This window comes from Scomber japonicus, chromosome 7 (assembly GCF_027409825.1).
Source record: "Scomber japonicus isolate fScoJap1 chromosome 7, fScoJap1.pri, whole genome shotgun sequence".
NCBI classification, from domain to species: domain Eukaryota; kingdom Metazoa; phylum Chordata; class Actinopteri; order Scombriformes; family Scombridae; genus Scomber; species Scomber japonicus.
In genome coordinates, this window is record NC_070584.1 from 28,583,755 (window position 1) to 28,605,780 (window position 22,026).

At 39.7% G+C, this 22,026-nt stretch overlaps 1 protein-coding gene across 1 annotated transcript in view; it reads left to right on the forward strand.

Moving 5' to 3' along the window:
• Window positions 1–22,026, forward strand: part of bcar3 (BCAR3 adaptor protein, NSP family member) — a 68,085-nt gene that overhangs the window by 14,886 nt on the left and 31,173 nt on the right. The window contains exons 3-5 of the mRNA XM_053322941.1: window positions 10,812–10,995; window positions 11,624–11,878; window positions 18,379–18,421. Coding sequence (XP_053178916.1) covers window positions 10,812–10,995; window positions 11,624–11,878; window positions 18,379–18,421 — 482 coding nt within the window. The remainder of the gene's footprint in view (window positions 1–10,811; window positions 10,996–11,623; window positions 11,879–18,378; window positions 18,422–22,026) is intronic.

Consider the following 22,026-nt stretch of genomic DNA (forward strand, 5'->3'; position numbering starts at 1 on the left):
AGAGCTCTTTTACTTCTTTCATGTGCTTCACCAGATGAAATTTAATCATTTTTGCCAACATTCTTTCAGTAGGCTACTTGAACGCTGACTTATAAGAACGCCCCAAGTAGTAGATTTTCAACTCTTGTCACAGAGCAGATTTATGTTTCAGCACACAACACAGAGTCAAGGAGTTAAACTTCATGAGTGTTGAGTGCACCTCAAGTTGCTCAAACATGCCTGCGAACAGCAACATTAGGTCACATCTAAATCTTCTCTAAGTATCAGGCCAGTTGGTGGTGTTGGTGCAAGAGGTCCTAAACAAAAAGACTTGGAGCATGAAATATGAGGCTGAGCAGGGAACACGGAGGAGGAGGAGGAGGAGGAGGAGGAGGAGGAGGAGAGGGGGAGGTGGAGTGGAGGAGAAGAGAGGAGAGGAGAGGGCGAAGGGGGTTTTGTTTGGTGCCGGGGCAGGGGGGGCGCGGGGGGGGTGTGCAGGAGAGACAACTCTGCTAAAAAAGAAAGAAACTCCTCCCAAACACAGTAGACCAGGAGGAGGGGTTGGATGCTTGCAAATCACTCCCCAGAGAGAGAGAGAAAGAGGAGGGCAGGGCTTGTGATTGTGCGGCGCTACTTGTTGTTGCCTGTCTGAAGGAGCGTGAGTGTTATAGTCCTCCAGCCGGTCAGCCAGGCAGCTACTCAGTCATTCAAGCAAACTTTCTGAGATGGAATAAGTTAGATACTGAGTGTGTAAGACTAAAAGACAGTTAATAGCCGAGAGGAAGAAAAAGGGAACTGCTCACACTGACAGGTAAGAATGTGTGTGTAAAGCGTGTGTGTGTGTGTGTGTGTGTTTATACTGCATGAGTGTGCACTTATATACAGTAGATGTGTGTAGGAATGTGTGTATGTAGATGTTGATCGCGATGCAGACAGTTATCTGTGATGGTCATCTTCTCCTCTGGGTGCATTTAGCTTTTTGTCTCACCTTTTTATTGTCTGTGTTTTGGGGATGTTTCATCATCTCAACCACAAGTTAAAAATATACAAATCTATTTTTTCCCTTCTCACTGCTGCTGCTGCTGCTGTTTATTTCACTACACGGTCTCTGAGCTGTCCGTCACTCCATCCTGTTGATTTAAATGTTTACAGCTTGCAGTGAGTTAGGTTTGCTCAGGGACTTTTTGAGAAATAAGTTGCCATCCCAAGGCGCTGGGTGTAACTGTGGTCACTGAGATTGGTGGTGTGAGCTGAGGAGAGCCCCAGCAGGAAATAATTACATGAAATATAGCAAATAAGATCAAGATCCTTGGTTTGATATTGCTTACTCAGGGTTTTTGTATTGTGACTTTTAATGTTTGATTTGACATTTATTTGTTCTGTTGAAGTGTATGATTTTACAGATTTTTAAAATGTGAAGCCAAACAGAAAGAGTGACACTTAAAAGGACTTGATGTTCCTGGTCAGAGACACTCTGACAGGTTGAGTGAATGCTGCTCAGATTGAGGCTCTGACCTTTCAGTTATGAGAACACATCTTTAAACAGCAAGCCACCCATGAGATGATGACAGAGACAGACGTGTGTGTGTGCGTTATGTGTGTGTGTTGTAGGTGTTCAGATAAACATGTGCATGTAGCAGGTTGTTTCAGACGTTAGTCATTGGTGTCATGTCTAAACATCCTAGTGAAGTTGAACTGAGCCAATGAGATTCAGCCTTTAATTAATGCTGAAATGCGTCTGTGTTGGATTCACAGAGCTCAGCTGTAACTTTGTAATGGTCGTGAAACACCACTGGGAGTCTGTGTGTGTGTGTGTGTGTGTGTGTGTGTGTGTGTGTGTGTGTGTGTGTGTGTGTGTGTGTGTGTGTGTGTGTGTGTGTGGTGTTGTGTTACTTGCCTTAGTGGGATGAGGTGGTTGGTATTCTAGCCAGCCATCAGCACTATGTGACCTGCTGGTCTTTACCAAGACTGACTGACTGACTGACTGATGACAGAATACATTTATTCACATTCTTTACTTACTGATCTCAAGTGTATTGGTGATCAATTATATCTCTCTTCATATTTAAACTCATTAGCTCTGCATCTTGAGTTATTTACTTGGATTTAACTAAAATAGACTTTCAATTTCAGTGAAGTATCTTCCTGGCTATATGATGTCATTATGTTTTGATTATTCAGATATGTTTAATGCCTTGAGTAATGCATATTGACTATTGCTCATGCTGAATGCAAGGGTGGTAATATAGACACCAAAATGGCCAGGTGGGGCAGCGCACCAAGATGTAAACACAACATAATTGTATTACCATCTGTTCCATTGTATAGGAGATGAACAATATGCTGTTTAAGCACATATCATCTTTTATTGATCACATCTTATTTGATAATAATGCCTTTAAGGACCAGCGTGTAGGATTCAGTGACATCTAGCGGTTAGATAAGCGAAGTAGAAGAAACCTCTCATCCTTGGGCTACTGTAGAAACATGGTGATGGACCTGCTCCTTATGTAGATATGAAGGGCTCATACTGAAGTAACACTAATTAAAACGTACTGATGAATATTATATCCCATTTCTGCCAAGTCAGTTCCCCTAGATGTCATTAAATCTTACACACTAGTCCTTTAAGTGAGGTGTACAGCACTTTAGCACTACACGGACGAGCTACTCATCAATAATATAACACTCTGAAAGGAACCATTCCTTATCATTGACACATTTACAGCTGATGTGAGAGTGGTATTGATCTTCTCACCTAATCCTCAGCAAGGGAGCTATATAAGCGTAATTCCCCAAAAGTCAAACAAGGGATGGACTGTTGTGAGATGTAAAGAATGACACACATAACCATAAGTTGACTTGCTAAATAACTTGTAAATGCCATAAAAGTTTAGTTAGTGTGAAAATTACTGTTGTATTGCAAAATCTGTCATTAAATCCCACATCAGTAGCTACATAGTTTCATTACTTTAGCAAATCTGTTTTTATTTAGTTGGCTGTTTAAAGACATTTTAGCCACTGCAGAAAGTATGTACACTCATACACAGAAACTGTTCTTTTGTACCTTTAACATGCATTGCTTTTCTTTGTAATCAATCACTTCTAAAGTTCATTGTTCGTTCTTGTTTTTAGTTAAAAAAAAAGATAAAAATATTTCTTGCTGTCTGAGTGACTCAGCTGACTGGCTCACAGTGACTGTACTCAGTCAACACATCTTTCTACAATGCCCATCAGTACAATTCATTGTAGACATACAAAATGAGCACATGCATTCCCAAACACTGAGGGTAGGTGTTTGTGTTTGTGTGTGTGTGTGTGTGTGTGTGTGTGTGTGTGTGTGTGTGTGTGTGTGTGTGTGTGTGTGTGAGAGAGAGAGAGAGAATGAGAGATTCACTATTAAGTATTACATGGCAGCTACTGCTGTGGGATTTAATAACAGCCCCATTTATATATTACACACATACTTAACACACAAATGCACACTGGTGGGCCCACACACTGAAGAGCGCAGTAGGACTCTCTCTCTCTCTCTCTCTCTCTCTCTCTCTCTCTCTCTCTCTCTCTCTCTCTCTCTCTCTCTCTCTCTCTCTCTCTCTCTCTCTCTCTCTCACTCTCTCACTCTCTCACTAACAAAGGCTGGCTCTAAACAGCGGTCATGTGACAGTTTTTCCCATTGTTCACTTCTGGCCATGGGTGGTTTTGCTAATGCACTCGTGTGTGTATTTGAGTGTGTATTTGTGTGCTTACCACGGCAGGAAGACACTTTAAGCCAGCTAGAGGAAACCCCTCATTCCCAAGCATGTTGGTGTTTGTGTTCGTCTTCACGATTGTGTTACACTGTATCTGTGTGTTGCAGCCTGTGACAGTTTCAAACTCCATTTCATTCATAAATCATATAACTGTGTAGAACAAGTTTTTATCTAGATGATACATTTGTATTATATGTAAACTGGAGGATTTATAGGGTTCCTACAGTCAAACCTGAAAACTTATGTATTGTTAAACCTCCTTAAGGACCTGCGGTGATCCTCAATTTTTAAAACTGCTAGTTCAGCAGATTAACAGCAAAGCTTCCTGACTCCTGATTTATGTGGGAGGTCAGCTAGAGAGACAGTTAGAGATAACTCCCCATGAAAACATTTAGTTAAATTTAATTTGATAGGAAGAAAGTTATGTCCTCTAATTTTGAGAAAGAGTTTTAAAAAAACCATGAGAGACATTCAGTGAGAAGTGAGAGGGAGGAAGAGAGGAAAGAGGGAGAGATATTTGTTTTATTGCTACTAATCCGCTATAATGAGCTGCCTGCTGTCTAAATGTTTATACTGCCATTTCCTCTTCCTGTTAATCTGCACTTGTTTCCCACCCAAGGTCTTCTCTCTCTCTGTATGTGTTTGTGTGTTTTAGTGTGTGTGTGTGTGTGTGTGTGTGTGTGTGTGTGTGTGTGTGTGTGTGTGTGTGTGTGTGTGTGTGTGTGTGTGTGTGTGTTCGTTCGTGTGTGTGCAGGTGTTTCTAACTCAAGGACTTCACTTGTCTTATTGACAACGCAAACCTCGATCCATGAAATATTTTGTCTCCTGTATCATGGTCAACAAAACTGCTCAAAAATGTGCCAATAGTCCCATTTGAATGTTTTCTAGACTTTTTATGCAGTGGAGACTTCCCAGGAGTTTTTCAGTGATTTTAAAAAAGGTTGGGTTGACCTTATTAACAGCTGTTTACCTGGTTAGAAAAACCAACTTTCACAGCTTTGCAGGTGGAGTACTTAATCGTTCTTCATCAAATCTCACAAAAAAAGTCAAAAGTAAAATGACTACAATTGTGTATGAGACTGATGCAACCATAAACTAAACTAAGAACCCCCAGAATCTCCACATTTCCTTGATTTATATGGCAAACATCAACTTTAGCCTCTGTATCTACTAAATATGACATCAACAGGATACATTAGTCATTGCTCAGCAGTTATAGCAAAATATTACCCCCTGCCAAAAAGCTTAAAAGGCTAATATGAACAAACAGACTCTTCCTTGTTGGATGTTTGGTTTAGCTTTGGAAAACGTACCTTGTGAGGCAGCTGGATTCACGAGATCTCGAGATTATGAGATCATGTGAGAATCCATTTTGTGCTTGTGTCTAAACAATGTACTCATCTAAATTATGGTTCATCCAAATCACCTGCCAAGTATTTTTTTGAAAGTGTCGGCCCCTTTTTCCAAACAGCTTCCAAAGACAACTTCTCAGATGGCTCAGATGGTCCTATGTAACAAACCATCTGGCGCACCAGGAAACCCCCACACCTTCCCAATGTTGGATTAAGGGAGGCTATGTCCGACACTTTCTCTGATATTCTGAAACCGACAAATCTGCCGTTCCCACCCACTTCCCACAGTGATTGGTGAGGTACAGAGGAGCTTTTCTCTCAAGCCCCCTGTTTCATACTTTACACAATTATTTGTCTCACTTTCCATATCAAAAATAAAGCACAACATAATCAATGCCCTCCAGGAGAGATGCTCTGAAGATTAGCACAGTTTTCAGCCACGTTTGGTTTCTGACACGGTTAGATAACATGTCATATAGACTACTTATGTATTCTAGGACTGGGCTAAGATATGGTCACATTACGTTTCTGTTCAATGCATATTTGCTCTGGTTCTTAGTCACTTCTATTGAAGTAAGATCTCCATCTGGCTGTGGTGGATCCTCAGGTCAAAGTTCACCCTTTTTCAACTCTGTGCTGGCTGATGTGTTCATTGGAAACACTAATGGATAAACTAGCATCTATTTCATAGTGTTTACAGATTGCAACCACTCTTTAATATATCTGTTTTTTATTACCCTCATCTCAAATCTGACATCACCTTTTTTTGTAGGGTAGAGTGCAAAGACATTTTGGTGGAAATGTAATGTGACTGTACCTTTTTAATGCTAAAAAAAAGTCGTTTTTATGACATGCTGCCCACATGTCACTTGATGTCTATTTCCAACTGTGACTACTCTAAAATTAACGAGCAGCTTGCTTTTTGAGGCTTGATTTTCCGTTGGAGACTCATAGACGGGCTAGTGTTTTTTTTTTCTTCTTCTTTTTAAATCAAATAATCCAATATTTATGACTGTAGTAGCACATTCATTGTACTAATCATTCATCCAGGACAATGACGTGCCCATCTAAATCTTGAACCAACTGTTTAGACATTCATCATTGTGCAGAAAATTGAAACATGACTTTTACTTCTTGAACCCTGGACGCTCAAAATAACTCTCCCCATTTCTCAGTACACCTTAAACATAGTTCCTGTCAACAGTTTAACAGCCATTTTAAATCATCCCAGAAGGTAGGCTATATTAAACTGCTTGTAACCATAGAAATGATGGTTGTATTTGAAGCTAGATTACCAGTCAACTCAGTGGGGAAACAAACTTTAACACAGATTACATAAATTTAAAAAAAGAAGATATTTTAAGGAAGGAGATAACTTTAAAACTTAAAGGATAACTTTAAAATCAGCCTCCCTTTTTGTGTTTGGTATGTTTCCACAGCGAAAATGTGATTATGACCCGATATAGATAAGTTAGAGAAAGGAAATGCCAGTGCTTATTTGTGTACAAGTGTGAGAAAGAGAGAATGAGAGCTGGAGAAAGAGATGCAGCGTGGTTGAACAGCTGTAGGAAGGAGAGGATGAGGCAAGGAGAGAGAAAGAGTTTATTATTACAAGAGATGGAGGGACAAAAGAAAGAAAGAAGGTATCAAAGTGAGGAAGCAAAAGAGGGGCTGACATCATGATGGACAGACAGAAGGGAGGGAGGGGATGGGGATGTGTCTGTGTGGAGGGTTGCGGTGTGTGTGTGTGTGGGGGGGGGGGGGCTAACACCAGACTGAAAGAGAAAGGAGAAGATGGATGAGTAGAAGAGGAGTCAAAAGGAGAGCAAAGTGATTTAAATACAACAGAAAAGTGAGACGAGCAACGTGGAAGACGTAGATGGGGAAAGTGGGAAATGGAGAGGTTAAAAGAGAAGGACAGAGATAGGAGAGTGAGTTAGTTAGTGAGACTTTTCACACCTTCACTCTAATTGGAAGTGTCCACTTATAGCTCTTAGCATGAATAATTTATTTATAAGATTAATTGACAAAGTATTCATGTGCGCAAGTGCTGCATGTCTGTGTTTTCGCTCAGTGAGAGTCAGTCCTTTCTCCTCTGCAGGAGGCGGAGTGTGTGTCTGGCAGATGGTCAGGGCCACACACACACACAAATACACACACACACTTAAACACACACACGCACACACACACAGCTGACCACCCCTCAGGGTCTTATAATAGGTCCTCCTGTAGTCGTTCTGCCCCTCAGAGGAATCCCCACTCTGACCCAGCATGCCTTAGCAGGGGTCTCTGTTGTCCTGAATTGGTTTTACAGTGGTTGTGTGTGGTTGTGTGTGCGTATGTGTGTGTGTGTTTCTGTATAAACTTTACTTGTCACACTGAAAACTCTTGAACTGGCCAGCTGTTCCTTTCTCTAAACCTGTATTTGCATTTTTATTGACATTCATTATTGCAAGCTGGTGACTCAGAGACTCCCTGCTGGATTTATTTCCATTTTGGATTTACTTCCAGGTTTGGAGAATCTTAATACTTTTTTTTAAAATTTGAAAACAAACAATGCACCAACAGCATTGACATTATATCACATCAGCTGTAGCTAATTAATCTTCTGAAATTTACTTTCCAAAATGCTAAAGTAGCTCTTTAGTGGTTAATTTTCCTTCTGTGCCCACTTTTCTCACATCTGTTCAAAGATCCTTTTTTTTCCAGACAAAGAAACACAACTCACCATTCTCCAACCACAAATCAACTGTGTGTTTTTAGTTGTCCAGCAAGACCAAAAGAGTTGTGAGGGTCTTCATGTGAAACAGGACCTTAGAGCATATAATCTTAGTGATTGATTTGATAAAACGCCCCAAACCCGACGCCCCTGCACATGCACCTTGCCCCACACCTTTATTGTGTTCTACTTAACTTTCATTTTGAATTCCTGAGGCCTGTTTTACAGCAGAAAACGTGTCCACAAGTTATTAATACCACACGGTGTGTCCTTCCTCCCACTTCCTGGCGTAACAATACACCCAACAACTCACTAACGCTGTTCGCAGTTAATGCTACAACATTTCCGGGAAAGTCTCGTTTGATTTCTTGCAGGGATTATAATGAGGAGATCGATATCAGTTTCCTATTGTAACCGAGTTCATTACACAGCAAGCTTTGTGGCATGTTTACGTTAGAACAAACAGTGCAGGGAGGAAAAAAATCAAAAGCTGTAGCTCCATGAAGAAAGGCCTCCAGCAAATACAAAAACCTTAACACATTGCATTTTTTGAGTGATTTTTTTTTTTTGAGTGACCTCATTTTGAGTGGTCGCAAAGACTAGAAAGGTGCTATATAAGTACAGTCCATTTTACGGCTTCATGCACTTTTCCAGCTCTGATAAAATGCTGGTTATTATTGGTTATATTAGTGGCTACACTTCAAGCTAACATGATGCTTGATGCGTGTAAATGAGTCCATTTATGAGCTGTTGAGAAGTTTGTTTTTCCTTTCTATGTGAACACTCACTATCACCCATGCTTCCGCTCTTTATACTAAGATAGGCTGTTTAAAGATAGGAGAAAATACGTCATGTTCAAATGAAGACAAAGTCCAGCAAGTACAAAAACAGAGAGTCTACTCACCCAAATCTATCTTTTTAATTTGATTTCATTTCAGTTTTGTGAAACATGTGATTTGATGTTTTTCTATCATGCTCTTTGCGAAGACAACAAATTGTTACATAAATTGTTGTGTGTGTATTGAGCCATTCTGAACTACAAATGGTTGTTTTGTTTGTATTGTATCAGTAAATGTTGCGTGACTGGATCTTTTTGCTGCATAAGAATTTCCTGCACAGTTTTAATGTGGTCCATTGAGCCGAAATATAAATGAATCACCTGAAATCTATTGAATCGATTCACATTCAGTGACACTGATAATCAATAGGAATGTGATGAAACAGCTTCACAAGTGTGACAGTAGGTGCTGAGTCTGTAGCCAGCTTTCTCCGATCTTAATCCGTTTCAGAGACAAAATGCCAGCATAGTTTTTTGGATCAGATTCAGTGAGATAAGGATGAGGGAGGGGTCCGTGAAATAACCTACCATCCAGTCTGCCAACATGTCTGTCAACTGCCGATATTTTGGTGTGGACTGTATGATTAAGTGCTGCATGGTGAGTGATTCAGAGCAGATGAGTCAGTCATCATCATGCAGCAGGGGAATTTATCAAGAACCTGTTCAGTGTTTTCCGTCAGTGCCAGCCTATCTGTCCCGTTCATCTCTGTGTATTTATATCTGTTCTGTCTCTGTCATGGGACAAACTCTACCTCATGAACAAAAAATAAGTTATGTGCACTGCTCCTTTTTTCTTTTCTTAGTAGGAGCTTGTTTTTCAGTTCTCATTGGGATATAAAGTATTTAAAGCATTCCCAAATGTTTTGACATTCAGGGTCTGCTGGATAAAAATACTGGCTGAAACAGAGGTGGAGGGTCAAACCTCTTTTCTCTTTTCATGTTCACTAATAGGAAGCTGATTCTTATTGTCTCTAAGCTGAGCAGCATGTAAGAAACAGCAGGGGGTGAAATTCTGAAAAACAGCAGCTACTGGACTGTTCTGGTGGTTCAGCCGAGTTCAAACAACTTAACTAACTGTAACTGCGACTCTTGGAGCTTGAAGCCTGTTGGGATGTGTTTTTCATGCCTTTTCACATTCAGTTACATTTAACTCTTGAGGAGTTTAATATGTACAGTATGTGTTCTTACTTAACACACATTTTTCTTTATTTTTCTAATATGATTTCAGTATTGTTTAAACGGTTGAAAAACTGCTTGGAGAAAATGAAATACTTTTTAAAAAAATACTTAAATGATAAAGTTTAAGATGAGTTTTATTGCCATTTTCTTGAGTAATTGTATATATTTGAATAGTACAGCATCGGAGCAGGGTTAAGTATTTTGGTTTTTTTGACAAAGCAGGATTCTTTTTTTTTAATTTCCTTTTTCAGAAACAACCAGAAACAGGTTTTGTGGATGGTGTAATGATACAAAAATAGCTAGTTTGTTATACTTTAATCAGTTAAATCTGTGTAAAAATTTCAAGCTCACATAGTTGCATCATCACCTCTCACAGTTTTGATTTAATTTTTTAGTATACATATACCTATACACAATTCAAAAAGGGAAAACGACACCTACAGCAGGCATGGTTGGAATCACATAGCTTACCCAGAGCTGCTGGTATAATGTTATGTAATGACAAGCTTGAATCCCCCCCCCCCACCCCCCAGTTAATGTGTCATTGTGTGTATTTTTGTATATATGAGGGTGTGAGAGACTATGTGAACTAGTCAACCATGTGAATGCAAGGGGGTGAGGTGGGGGTGGGGTGGGGTGGAGGTGGAGGTGTCACATATTGTACTGACACTCTTTATGTGTATCATGTATCATAATATTTCATCTGAGTCAGTACAGTACGTCAGTGTGTGTTTGTGTGTTTTGGATCATATATCTGACAGTAAGGTGATGCCCGAGTATTATAACATGACTCTTCTGTCTTGTGTTACCATGGTTACATAACTGTGTTGTGAGCATGTTGCACACCTGAGACTTTCACCCTGTTACTTACTGTATTCATCACCTCAGTAAATGATTAAAAATCTATGTCCACACAGTAATTTGTCAAATGTGCCAGAAAAGGTAATAATTCAAGACTTTTTATTTCTCTTTTTCAATGTGTTTCTCTTCAGAGTTGAGGATGATGGCAGAGGGGCGTTTTGCCAGTTTGCCCAGGTCTCTCCATGCACATCACTCCCTGGGAGGAGGCACCTCTCACCCTGGAGTCTCCAGCACCTCCCACGGTGCTCCAAGCAGCTCCAGGAGACTCCAGGCCTCCCTCGCCTCCTCCATGGACCTCCTCAGCTCCAGACCTAGGTGAGATGGATGAATAAAAGTGGCTCACAGAAACATGAAAAGTGATCTTTTAGGATGAACTCTGAATCCAATATGAACAATTCCTTAAAAATTCCCATATATGTGGGTGTTTCTTATCAGTTTTTTGTTTGTCTGTGTGAGACAATTTTCAAAAAATGTAGCTTTTCTTGTTTATTCATTGGTCCAGCTATTACAATTCTATTATGTGTGGGTTAACTTTGTTCAGACCTATAGAAAAGTATTTCAATTCTAGGGGAAGAAGCCTCTAAAGTTTTAAATGATACCAAAAATGTCACACTAAAGAAGAAAATGTTTATGAGACGATGCAAAAGATATCAAATATTTCCATTTTTCTGTAACAGTGCAGCCTTAAATACAAGATCTGAATATTTTATCTTGTGTAAGCAAAAAAAGTTTTATTTGGGAAGTTGACAGAATGTTTTTCTAACCTTAAAACTTCTTGTGTGGCAAATTTGAGGATAAAATCCCATCTGGAACAGGATTTAATAAGCAAAACTACAAAGACTCTTCACACAGGTTTATTGGTTTTAACTTAACTTGAGTTTACTTCATTTTTCTGTCTCACTCTCCCTCCCTTTTCTCTCCTTCTCTTTTTTTCTTCCCCCAGTATCCCCCAAGGGCATGGCAGCAGCCTATCAGAGGTCCCAGCATCTTCTTATCAGCAATTCTCCATTCACGGGACTCTGCCTCGTCGCAAGAGGGGAGGGACGAACATCGCCCCTGCAAATTACACCTGGGACCCCAGAGCCAATCACACGCAGCCAATAATTCGCGGGAATACGGCACTGGCTTCTGGACACATCCATCAGCCCATGACCTCACCGCTGGTCCAAAATATAATCGATGACTTTCACGGTTACAGGTAAAAACATGTGCAAACACAGATAAGAAAATGCAGATGTTAGGTCATAAAAGCGTTCTTGTTGTTAACCTCTGTGTCAGACAAGTATTTGATAATTACTTCTGGGAATTTATCCTCAGTATTCTGGGTAAAAGGTTTTTATATTTCTGAGTAGCTGCTTCACCTTTAACTGTAGACACGAAGAGAAAAAAAAAAACATTTAAAGGATCACTCCACCAAAAGTGTATTTTTTTTGCACCCTGCAGGCTTGAAAAGTGACTCTGTAGTTTGCATTCTTGTGGAAAAGAGCAGCTGTAGACAGTTTGGCTTTACAGCAGTTATTATAGATTACAATAGTCTAAGCAAACAGTAAAAAAAACATTAAAAACATCAACAAACTTCCACACAAACCTCTTTTGCAACATATAATGCAATTCTCCACTATTGATGCAAATACTCAGTATGTTTGAGAAGTTGGTTTGAGAAGTTTCTTGACACATTTTGATACTGTTTGTGCTTGCAGCTAACTTTTTAGAGCCACCTTTCAAGCCTCACTTTTGAGCAACTAATAAAAAGTGAAAAGATTTTTGGTGGAGAATTTTTTAATGTCAGTCGGAGGATGAGCTTCACACTGTATCATCAGAGACTCGTCAAGACATTTATTCTGGACGTTCCTCCTCAGAGCGATGAGTAAAAAAGAGAGTTTGGGAGGTGGATGGGAGTCTGTAAAGAGAGCCCTGAGGGGGCGTAGCAGTTAGCTCAACTTCAGAAGAAACACACACACACACACACACACACACACACACACTTCATCCTTCATCCTTCATCATGTCCTCCCATCTTTTCCATCTATAGTGTAGAGTTACAGCAGACTGTATCTGATGTAGCCAGCTTTGTGTGTGTGTATGTGTATGTGTGTGTGTGTGTGTGTGTGTGTGTGTGTGTGTGTGTGTGTGTGTGTGTGTGCGTGTGCGTGTGCGTGTGTGTGTGTGTGTGTGTGTGTAGCCCTCAGCATTTGGGCTACCTTTGTAGGTCAGGGTGTGGCAGGACAGATCACAGATTACTGTGAACTCTTTGTCTGCTCTCTCTATCCTTTTTGCCTCCATGCTGGATACATTTCATATACTGCTGACATACAGCGGGACAATTTGTCCAGGTCAGATTCAACCTGTGCAGGTGGCTCAATAATGAACAGCATCATATTTTCATTATCTTCACCTTTCATGACTCAAGTATAGCCTATTGGGTGTTTTGTCACTTTACTGCTTTCTTTTAAACCTCACAAAAATCAATGAGAGTCAAGTGTGTGCCCAACCTTTAGTTTTAAAACATGAATCAGCAGAAATGGAGACATATTTCTGTAGCTGAGTAACTTTTGGCAGGTTGATGTTGGTGTTTACTCTCACCCGATGTAGGCAGTACATTAATCTGTCTGAAGATGAAAGAAGAGCACTTAGTTATAATGCAATTAATCTGCTAATGGCCCCACAACTACAAATGAGACTATTCAGTATGAGTGACAGCAGGAATGACAGAAATCTCAGTGTCTATATTCATTTAATATTTTTGTTTGACTTACTGACAATCAAGTCATGATTGAATACTTGGACTTCATTTTTTACTCGTCCACACGTGTTTTCGACACATTGTGACTTACTGAAGACAAAACAATCCATATTTTATATAAGCAACACTGCCTAATTTGGTGAAAGCAACCAAAATCCTCAGATTTCCTTTCTGCTGACTTTTGTTGTTTTGAGACTCGGCACAGTTCACAGTTGAGTTTGCTATAAAAAGATAAGGGAGTGTATCGCTAAGGTATGTAACTACTGGCCCGTCGGTCTTGACTTTCCATTGCTCATGCTGTCAGTTGACCTTAGACCCCTGACCTTATGTTGCACTAGCTCCTGATTGGTCAGTTTGTCTTTCTGTTGACCTCTGTGGGCAGCTCGACAGACCACCAGGAGAGGAGGAGAAGGGGGGGAGGAGAGAGGAGGGGGGAGCGGTGGCAGAAAGAAAGAAAGAAAGAAAGAGTGGAAAGAAGGAGAGCAACAAGAAGGATGAGACTGGGTGGAGAGGAGACAGGAGATGGACAGTGACTGACTGTTGACGCATGCAACAATTCCTCGTTTATCTGTAGATTACATCTTAATTAACTTTTCCTCTGTTACTTGAGATCAAATCAGACCAGTGACTAAGCACGAAACCTGTTGAGAACGCTCTTATTTTGGGGCTGTAGTGAAGCGTTTTGGAGATTATCACTGGAAAGACCTCGTCCTGGCTTTGAATTCCATAAGAAATACTCATAGCACAGGTTTTCCTAAAGATTGAATGCTTACTTTTAGTTTGACAAGATCTTATAGAGCTGACTCACCAGCATTTGGGTTAATTCTACTTGTGTGCAGCTTTGACTAGCTCCACCATTTCCTTTGTGCATTGCATCCTGTGACAATCACTGTGTCTCCATCACCACTTTAAATTCAAATGTTTCTGAATATTGACTTTTTTGAACTTTTATGTGTGCATATGTACATCTTTTCTTTTCCAGTATGAGAGTAATAGAGATTTAAAAGCTTCTTAGGATTATTATGTAGTATGGAATTGGGACACAGTAAGTATATATGTAATAAAATACCATAAAAGTGACAAAGTATTCAGAAAGATGTCACTATGCATGCTGAATGTACCTGCTTTTGAGTGGTATTGATGCACACTGTTGTCTCACAATAGAGAAATCACTCACAGCTGGAAAAAAGCAGAAGTACTTGTTGGAAGTGATTGGACAGCAAGAAATACAAAACAAAAAATGACACTTTTTGTGATTGATGTCCTTCAGTGCACGCCTTATATCATTTGCCGTTATATTTAATCTGACGCTGAAGTGAAACCTAGTTGAATCTAATCATTTGTTGTGTTCATTTCATTTTTATGACTTTAGACCAAAATACCCTGATATGAAGATCAGTAAATAGCATCTACTTTCATTAAACAGCCACTGACAGCTGACTAATCCTAACATAACTGTCCACTCAGTTTGATAATCTTTATTATAGAAAGACACTGCCCTCTGTTGGCCGTCTGCACACTCTGCATCTAACTCCCACTGTCAGTCTGTCACACTCTCTCTCTCTCTCTCTCTCATACACACACATAAATATGGTGTAGTCCCTCACTGAAGCCAGTTGTGGTCATGCTGAGTATTGTGTGGTGAAGCGCAAAGAACAACAGTAGCCAGAAAAAGACTGCGGCCAGTGCAGCCCGCTCTTGCCCTCCCTTACTCCGTGTGTGTGTTTTTTTCCTTTTTTTCTTTTTTCCTCCTCTCACTAGCTTCCACTCTTTCTGTCTTCGTTTTCCCCCGCCTGTCTCTGGGTCACAGGTCAGTCTTGCGGTCGTATAGAAGCAGAAAAATCCAGTGTTTGATGCCGTTTCAGCAGTATGGGCAGAAAAAGGCAAAGTTAGCTGCGGTCAGCTTATGCAGTCTGGAACGCTCCGGCTCGGTCTTCTCACTCTTACCACACTTTGTTTCAGTTTCTTTAGCGCTCACCAAACTATTGTCAGAGAAGATTAAAGATGTAAAAACATTCATCAAGGTTGGAGGACAGTGCAGTGGTTGGAGATTCATCCTTCTCCTTATGACTGGGTTCAAGACATTGAATTTCTATCGGCTACAAGGCTTCTTCACTGTTTCTTGGCCTGACCTTTGACCTCACAGAGTTTAAAAAAAAAAAAAAAAAAAGGGAATTTCCCTCAGTCGTAGCACATTCATCTCCAACAAGGTTTATATGGGTGTTGTCTGGTATGTGGCAATTCTCACTGCATCCAATTCAGACTAGAATGCCAGGGCAGGGTTACGAGGGGCAGGTGGTTGCTGTGGTGAAGGTTTGGGGACAATCAGAGGTCCAGACAACCACCAGAGTCGAGAGGTCAGTACAGTATGTGGTCTGTGAGTAACACAGCATTCAATGCAAACTGTGAATGTCTGATTTAAGGTTACATAAATAATGCAGAAATGTCTCATCATCTCGTCTCCTCTTTATAACAGCAGTGGTTAAACTATGATGAATGAAATCGTTATAAGGCAAATAAATACTGCCAAATGTGAATGCCACTTCTCTTTTTAGATGCACATCAGTGGCATTTGTGTGATGTAACAACTCAGATTCACTTCACTGTGATTTGATTTATACAAAGATTGATATAAACAGAATATATTTGTCCAAATATTCACAAAAAATTAAAAAAATATATAATATATTCAGTGCACCTACTTTGATGGATGCATTGATGTCTTCATATACGTTGTGTGAAACTTCAATGACAAACATCTGGAAACAGGACAGAATTAAGGTACAAAAAATGAATACAAATGAAAAGGCAAGTTTTATTTATGTGGCGCATTTTATACACAGGTGCAACTTAATGTGCTGTACATAAAAACATAAAACATCGGGATGATTAAACAGAAAAAATGGGAAATATTAAAACATACAAAAAAACCCTCAATTATAATAAAAAAGAAAAAGTATAGAAAAATAGAAAGAAAGAAAACAAAAACTAGACTAAAAATAGCATAAAGTGAGATATGAGAGTGCAGCATAAAATAATGTTTTTCTTTTAAAAACAGTTTTTAAAACATACCATGCAATAGAAAGATTAAAAATACTTTAAAAGAGCTCAATCTTAAGCACATGAAAAGAGAAATGATTTTAACCTGGATTTTAAAATACAGACTGATTTCAGGTCTGTTGGGTCGCTTGTTCCACTTGTGTGCAGCACAATAATAAAAAAATAAAACATTATTTTCAAAATGAAAATTGTTAGTTATATTCACGTTTGCTCAATTCTTGCAAAGCATTAATCAAACTTGCAGGAATAATAACAGCTACAAATTTAGCTTTTAGAATAAATAAAATAAGCACATTTCTCCTTTTTCTCAGAAGAACCAGATGTTTATAAAACCGCAGTGAAAGCAACAAATATCCGTCCTAGATCATCAGCATTTTTGCAGAGTCTCTGATGTGCCCTCTGTTGTGAGGACAGCTGTGTAGATTTGTGTTGATACACCGTGGGGGATGGCAGGATGTGTTGGATTACCAAAAACAGGATCAGTTGTAATATACTGAATCTTCTTTGCCTTTGCACACTGAAATCTGCAGTAGATGAAGGGAGGGAGGGTGATGAAGAGGCACCGAGGCACCGAGGCCCGAGCACTCCACCTTCTATGAATAATGACTATACATTGTTGTGAATGAGGGCTTCTGTTCAGTTACATAACTAAATCCCACTCATTATTTTGCTCCATATTAAAACTGAGAGGACTTAGAGCTAAACATTTTAGTTTGGTAAGTATTGGACTGCGTTGATATTCCCGTGGGAACACCAGTGTAGGCTTAAGAGATTTAAACTACCAACCTCGCAAATATAGTCTGGGATTTGAGCTAATTACCTCTTTCACTGAGCCCCTGGATATAAGCCTCCTGTAGAGAATCTGAGCAACGGTAATGCATTCAAGTACCAATGTTTTAAGGCAAAGATGGAGAGCACTTGAAATAATGGGGGGTATACATGAGTGGAATAGTTTTTAAGGAACCAAAATATGAGGAACTGGTGAAAATATACTGTGTGAAAAATGTTTTATATGTAGTCTGACCTTTTAAACAGTGTGTAAGAAAAGAAGAAACTGCACCTAAGTAGAACAATGAGACATAGATAGAAAATGGCAAACTCTTTTCTGATGTGGTTGTAAACAGTTTTTTGGAAGAAAGAATCAGGGGAAAATGCCAAAAAGAGAGAAATGCTGCTGCTCTGTGTGTGTGTGTGTGTGTGTGTGTGTGTGTGTGTGTGTGTGTGTGTGTGTGTGTGTGTGTGCTCTAACCTCTCTGTGAATTTGTCAGTGGACTCAGAACGGTAGGCGTGTGGCTGTGATGTGTGTTATAGAGGGGGGAGGAGAGGGAGAGAGGGAGGCCAAGTCAGGCAGGCAGGCAGTGAGTGAACATGTTTACCACTGACTGAGAGAAAGAATCAGTGAGAGACAGCCAGCGAATGGGACAGACTTCAGAGTTAAAGCGGTTCAGTGTGAGGTTCAGTTTCACATGACTTTTTTTTTTTTTCTCTCTCTCTCAGAGGAACCCAGTCGCAAAGTGGGACCTAGTGAATTTGGGATAGCATTACCAGCTATACAGTTGCCTTCCCTCACACTCAAAGCTATTTGGACCAGCAAATTGATAAAAAATGGACACCTGAGAGGCTTGTTGGACCTTTTTTGAAAGAGTGCCACACCTCCACTAAACCATATCATCATCTAAAAGAGCTTGAAAGTGTTTGAGTGCTACAAAAGCAGCATCAGCACCAATCAGGGAGCCACCTGGACTCACCCAGCTTGGAAGTATTTGTAGTAGAAACATTTAGAGACTGTTTTTTGGGAGTGAAGGACACAGAAAGCACCAAGGACACAGAAAGTTGGGCGCCAGTAGCAAGATGTGCTCACTAAACCGGACCTTGTCTCTGTCTGTGTTCCCCAGGGAGCCAACTGCTGGTCTGGACGCTGTGGTGGACTATGTTAAGGTAGGTTCTCAATGCTTGTGCTGATACCCTACACACTGCTGCAATTACTGTTATGATGACCTCAAGTTTTAAGGCCTTAAACTATGCCACATACACATTCTTTATTATTTGATTTGTTTAATTAGAGATATATTGGGATGCTTTGCTTGTGGGACTGCAAACTGAAACACAGATTTGCCTTAAAGATAATATCATGCACACACACAGACACAGATTCAAGCAAATAGTAATGCACAATGGTAAGGTTCACTCTGCTTGCTATCCAGGAGAAAAAAGTACTGGTTGTACTTGCAATACCAGTAGCTGTGTTAGAAATGGTACTCTTGGTTATTTAAAACCTCAAACAGTACAGCGTCAATAATTTGACAAAAACTGGCAATGAAATGACATTTAGCTGTTGCTGCAGGTTGCAATATAAACATCACTAATAGCAGTAGTTGATTCAATTGCCCCTGGGGTACAAAGATAATACACCTTTAAATCATACAGCGTGTCACTTTGTACTGGTTGCCACGGCACATTAAATTATATTGATGTTCACACCACCTGAGTCCCAGCTGTCCTCAATCTAAGAGAGGTGACGACTGAGAGGCGATCATTCTGTTATCACATCATCATCTAGCTGACGTATGATATGATTTACTGTCCGTTTTCTTCCTCCTTCTGTCTTGGTCTTTCCATCTTTTTTTTTTTTTGCTCTAAAGTCAACCTCATACACTTTCAACTTAATTGTCAAAGAAATTTATGTAATCAAAACAAGTAGAAGGCGTCCTGGTGGCGTTGGGTGGGGTAATGATGCATAGCATATAATCATAATGTCCCCACTTCACTTCAGTGCCAAAAAATGTCTCAAATGTCTTCACCAAGGAAAATGATGCTTTCCTCTGAGGGTCTTTTTTTAATACAATATTGCATCATTTAAATAATTATTTCCGTAGTCAAGTTTCTTTGCAAATGTTCTGTGTTTAGGAAATTATAGAGTAATGATTTCCTAATTCCCATTGCAACTCCTGCATGGCCAGAAAGACAGACACAAAACCGATCCATTGTTCTGGTGCTGGAGCTCAACATTTTGATTGATATCCTATCCTACTTTTTTTTCTCCCTTGTATGGATGAATTAATGTATTATATTGGCAAGTAAATTATATTGGCAAGTAAAGCACAATTTGTTTAAATGCTCTTATACCTCTGATTGTAGAGCACGCCTTGGGTTGATCAGTGACATAACTGTATAATGATTTATGCCATTAGCTCAACGATTTTTGAAGTCTTATTCACTTTTTAATAAGCACTGATTTGGTCATTAACTTATTAGAAAAATGGCTTTAAGATAGCTGGATTTCAGTGTAGAGTATGGCCGAACTATTCAAATGAACTTAAGTAGTGTTTCTCTGTTAATTTCCCTTAATTTTTTTCACTTTTTCTTCTTCCCCTGCCCCCCCACCCCCCAACTGTCCATCCCTCTCTCCTTCCAGCCATTACTGTTTTTCATCCATCTCTTAGCTCATATGTTTGGATGCTGACACCTCACTGTGAAAAGCAAACTCAGTCCTTCCCATGAGAGCGGCTTGCACATGTGGGAGCCAACCACACACACACACACACACACACACACACACTCAAACCTCCATGCACACATACACAAACATTATTTGTGTGTTTTTCTTTGGTCGAATTAAGGTTGTGAGCAAGTGTCAACAGTGTGTGTGTGTGCTGACCGCTTATGGGGCTACTGTATCCCAGGCATTATATAATATGTGTGAAAGTGTAGCTGTCAGCTCTGGTACTCCAGGTGTGTTTGCATTTCCACCACGGACAAAAAAACATATGCTCACACGCATGCACACACTGCCGCAGACAGTACAGGTGTTCTGATGTGTCGTATCCTGTGATGAGGTCAAAAGTACATTGCTGGTGTCGGTGCAGTGAGGCTGGCATTGTTCGGTGCTATCAGGCTGTAGATTATGTGCAGTACAAGTGTGTAGGATGGATGTATTCAGGGAAGGGGGAAGGAAGTATCTGTATAGAACAATATTATAAAGGTCAGTTTCTCTCTTTTTGGACAGTCTCATTTTCTCTTTGATGTCTTAATTTGTCTTAATGTCCGATAAGCACGCTTCCCTCGCCAAAAGGAAGTAAAAACATCAAAGTGATTATTAAGAGCGTCTTTGATAGATGCTGGGTTAAATATAAAAGCTGCACTATAAATACTGAAATTACAAGATAGGATAGATGTGAAACGAAGAAAAGTACAATGTTGAAAGCTGCTGGGACGTTTGACAAACAGATTTCCTAGTGATCCTCAGGACAATACAATGATGATTCCTTCTTTTTCCTGTGACTCAACAGAGAGGAAACACTGGCAAGCAAATATATCCTTCAGCACTAAAGAACCAGACATAGAAAAATATCTGCATAAAAAAAAACAACACAAATCTTTAATGATCTCAGAGGAGAAAGTGAGTCATTGCAGGTGTCCGAATCACATCTGCAGTATCTTTCATTCGTTATACAGAAGTAAGATATTTATAATCAGATTTCCACCATTGTTACATTCTCTATAAAACATGTACAAGTGTAAACATAGAATTTTATACTGTATGAAAAAAGGCAGAATCATTAGATATTGTTCAGGATAAAATGTAGCATATGTTCAGAAATATGTACTAAAAGTGCAGGCATGGGCTGTAATGTTATCACATTCACAGGCATGAAAACATTCAGTACAGCGAGGCACGATAATAGTGGGAAATTCATCCAGATTAAGAACAGGCAGTTAGGACTGGAGGGACTTGGCAGGGTCAATGCAAACTTCCCAAAGGATAAGCTGGAGAAATGTTAGACTAGAGAGAGTTGCACGCTGAAGCTGCAAATAGGGTGTAAGTATTTTGAACTACGTCATTAAGAGTTGACTGAAATTGTAATATATGGGCGGAAAGATTCAATAGACGGCGGTATAATTAATCATGTTCTTCATATTCTTTGATGAGTAACTTGCAGATTGAGAAAGAAAGAACGACTTAAAGAAAAGAAGAAAGAAGGAGAAAGAGAAAGAGTCTATTCCCCTGTTGATCTTCTGTAGTTCAGAAGGAACACAACTCTTCTTTCACTGGGCTGACTCCCCCCTTTTTTGCTCTTTCTCTCTTTCATTCCCACTCTGTCTTTGAGTTGAAAACATCAAGTTGCGCTACACTCATGAGAGAGCTTTAAGAAACAGTCATGCTCTCTGTGTGTACGTGTGTCTGTGTGTGTGCATATGTGTGTGTGTGTGTGTGGTCTTGGGTTGCAATAGCTTTTAACATTCAAAGTTAAAATACTACAGTAGACACGCGAAACATTCTTATAGAAGGAAATATGGTGTTTAACTATAATTACATCATAAGGACAGAACTTAATTCATCACAAGGAGAGAAATATTTTGAGTTTAAAGCACAAAGCATCAATTAAAGTGTTCACTCATTTGATTTATTAATGAATTAATTCACCTGTGACAGGAAATACTAAGGGAATGAATTCACAAGCAGATTGTGTGGCTTTTGCAGCCACTTAACCTACACAAATAAGAAACTATGTAATTCACAAAGCACCCCTAACTACACAAAT